The sequence below is a fragment of the Tigriopus californicus genome, chromosome 12, assembly GCF_007210705.1.
Source record: "Tigriopus californicus strain San Diego chromosome 12, Tcal_SD_v2.1, whole genome shotgun sequence".
NCBI classification, from domain to species: domain Eukaryota; kingdom Metazoa; phylum Arthropoda; class Copepoda; order Harpacticoida; family Harpacticidae; genus Tigriopus; species Tigriopus californicus.
Window position 1 is genome coordinate 11,262,968 of NC_081451.1, and position 3,627 is coordinate 11,266,594.

At 39.9% G+C, this 3,627-nt stretch overlaps 1 protein-coding gene across 1 annotated transcript; it reads right to left on the reverse strand.

Moving 5' to 3' along the window:
• Nucleotides 1-1,640: 1,640 nt before the first annotated feature.
• On the reverse strand, nucleotides 1,641-3,242 carry LOC131891282 (glutamate receptor ionotropic, delta-2-like; the record flags this gene model as incomplete). Its single annotated transcript, XM_059240808.1, is given in 2 exon segments — nucleotides 1,641-1,902; nucleotides 2,274-3,242. Coding segments are annotated over 2 exon segments (1,231 nt in total), but the record flags the coding sequence as incomplete, so codon positions are not given.
• Between the last annotated feature and the right edge of the window lie 385 nt (nucleotides 3,243-3,627).

Genomic DNA, 3,627 nt, shown 5'->3' on the forward strand with positions numbered 1-3,627 from the left:
TTGCAGTATCATCGAGCAAGTCAGAGTTTGAGAAGCCAATTATAAATTGTAAATACTCGTTATAAGCGACCAGAAAGAGAGTGTTGAAACTTCAATCACAGACCTATTGAAAATGTGTCAACATTTAATGATCAATAATCAAACTCTGTCAAACAAAGCAAGGACCACACGTGGAGCTTTTCATAAGATGTGTATCTGGGCTTAAATTAAATAAATCCGGCCGATTTGAATCAAAGGCAAAAGTACAAACCCTCAAAGCTTGCAACCCAGGGTTGTCAAGAAACCCTTCCCTTGGGTCAGGGTTTCTTTTACTTACTTAACAGACTGGATTTCGGGTAACCTGTTGACGGTCTCGTCCCATAGCAATTGAAATTGAAATTCAAGCCTCATTTATCAACTGAAATTCATGTTTATCTGGGAAAAACAATGGTCCCCGCTAAATGGGACGGAAATCAGGGATAACGGTAGACTAACTAAATCATGAAATTTTGGCAAATGGGACGGAAATCAGGGATAACGGTAGACTAACTAAATCATGAAATTTTGGCTCAATCTGTACCGTACATCCGCCTTGGCCCCCCACCCCTTTCCCCTCTTTCGAAAAACCAGATAGTTGTCTAACATGCATGGCCATTATGACATATTTTCAGCTGATGTCATTCACTCACATATTGGATGAGGGAAAAACGCTCACACACCTCTACATCCATTGAAAATAATGAAGCTTCGTTTTTCTTTGTGAGAAGCAATGTTACAAAGTAGTTGAATAGTTAAAGCCTCAAGGTAGGGTAATATTTCTCCTAATTTACACTCCATAATCTCGAATATCTGGTTATGATAGTCCATGGTAAAAGCTAGATTTGGATTGTGTATGACACAAATATAGTTGATGGAAATCAAGTAAATTGAAATCAAGTACAAAAACATCTTATTGCAGATTANTGAATATACCATCTGGTATCAGCTGAAATGAAACTGAAAATGGCCAAAACAGAAAAGAAAATTAGAATTTGGCACAGTAACATTTTTTTCTGCAAAAAAGGTTAAAATTCATTTTTTCAGGGTTCCCTTTGTTTTCGAGATCTTCTCATTATGATTTTTGTACCACTGGTTACTTAGATAGATCTTGATGAACATGTAGATTCAGTTCCAGTGTTAAGTGTGATGAATTAGGGTCCGCAAAATGGTTTGTAATTTTGGTCAAAATAGTTGTTTTGAAGTTAAAGTTATGAATATCAGCCAAAATAATTTCCGAAAACGCAAAAATAAGCTATAAAAATGTGAAATAAAAAGATGTTCAGGGAATCAAGTTTAATGGTGGTTTTCAGGGTTAAATTTGATTGATTATTGTTTTTCAAGATGTTCTTGCTCTTTGGATTAAGTCTTGCGTTTACATCAACACAAACTTAGATATCGATGAAGACTCCTCATTGAAACACCTTTCCTTTAAAAGGGGCAATTAAGAAACCTAACATTAAACTAGGAATTGAGACTGATCCTAGATAATATTACTCTTTTGGTGAAATACTAAAGTTCAAGTGAATTCAATTTTGATATGCCGTATGAATAAGGTCAGTTAAACCTTTTAGATATTCAGATCGTTTCACGTTTTCTTGAATTTGTCGTTCAGTGATAGGTACAATAAAAGTGTTTGTATATCCACTCCAAACCAAGGATAATGCCTCCAATTAGTAAGCCCCATCCTAAGGCCTCAAATGAGGTGATGAGGTCAGTCATTGCCAATGGTGAGGCCCTTTCATTGCCGTGAGAGCCAATCACTTGGTCGATGGTGGCGCATTGAGTTCCATTAGGCATCAACTTTTCCATAGATTTACGAATCAATCCAGCCTCGATCATATGAAGAACAATGCCATTGACTTTGTTTAATATGGTGCTATTAGGCTGCAATCAAGATGGGGTAATGAGTGGGGTGCAGATCTCGGGAGCAAAATAGGCCTTTGAAGCCCAAAGTGGCAAATGAAAATGGATAAAATGATTAACTGTTAAAATTTATATTCTTAATAATGGGTTGGCCAGGAATCTCAAAAAGGGCATACGAGATGAAAAAGGGAACGACAATTATTAGAAATGATCCATTATGATTTGCAGATAGAGGATCCATCATAACAGTTCTCGTACTTGTTATCACCATTTTGGGATATTATACCTGAAAGGCTACTTTTTGGTTTTAACTTTTTGCCCTATCGCGTTCTGTCCGAGAGAAACTGAACTTTTCGTCACCATTTCATCACCATTCATAGAAATCATCTCACCTGAAATGCCATGGCAAAGGCCAAGCTCATGAAGGCAATTCGCCCAGAATAAAGGGAACACTTTCCACTCTTGGAAAACCCATCAGATATCATCTTCTCCACTGATATCCTTTCACACACCATGGCATACTCTCCGTTTTCTATGTTCTCAATATTGTCGTAACACGTGCCTGCTCCAGGCTGAGCTCCTCTGACGAAGCCTCCAAAAATAGTGGCTGGATCTGCCGTCAAGCTCATTTGTTCCAGAACGCTTCCCGTTTCAATCTTCCAAGGAAACATATCTTGATTGGTCAGATCCTCCATGGACTCTACCAAAAACGGGGCTTTGGGCACTGCCAGTAGAGCTGTCAACGTGCCAGAGTAGCTGTGGACCAAAACCATCATTCCAAAGAGCCAAAACGTTGACATGATCGACAACGATTTAGATGTTCTTCTGATCGTCACTGACCCTTCATTGACCAAGGATTTCACCACAAATTCGACAACCACACCCACCGAATGGCCTTGGGGAAGGAGGAGAGTCATAAGCACAAGTGTTCCAATGCAGACCGCACATAAACCTAAAAGACTTGTCCAAACCAGGAAATCAAAGGGTCTGGCCAAGACCCACGGATCCTTGTTCAAAAGCACGGGTGTGACAGGGATCAGATGATCTAAGGCGATGGGAACGGAAAACTCGCAAGCTCGTGCTCTCTCTGGGTTCATGCCAAACGGTCCAATGGCAAAATCAATCTCTTTTCTTTGGATCATCCCTATCATTCCGTTCCATTCGCCGGATTGATCTATGGAGCCCCATTTGCCGTCTTCGGGTTGGACAAAGGTAAAGGTGAAGTCTAAGATGTCGGAGGTCCTTTGTAAGATCTCCCAAGTGATGCCACTGAAGCCCATGGGATCGGAATGGTTGGTTCTTTCCAACCAGGGTGGCCATATTTCGCCCGCCACGATGTAATGACCTCTAGATTTCCCCATACGGAATTGCACAACCTCTTAAATATTTAGAGCTTTGAAGGAACAGAGTTCTGATAATTGTTTTCAGAAAATAATTAAGGTTGGCCTTTCTGCTCTGTAAGAAGTGTCAACATTCTTTGGCCAATAACCACTTATTGGAACCTTTCATTGAGCTTTCGCAGACTCTTTCCCGGGCACATATGAGACAATAGATAAAGAATGATAAGCAGGGTGGTCAAAAGTATAGGGAGGCATGTTTTCACAATACTGGTAGGTTATGCCTGCTTGCTTCTTTTTTCATATTCCCTATTTTGACTCGGTTCGTCTCTTTGTGGGCTATTTCTAACCACTGCAAGAATTGTAATGCCCAGTACTATGAAAATGACAGAGTATAAGATGTCCGGTT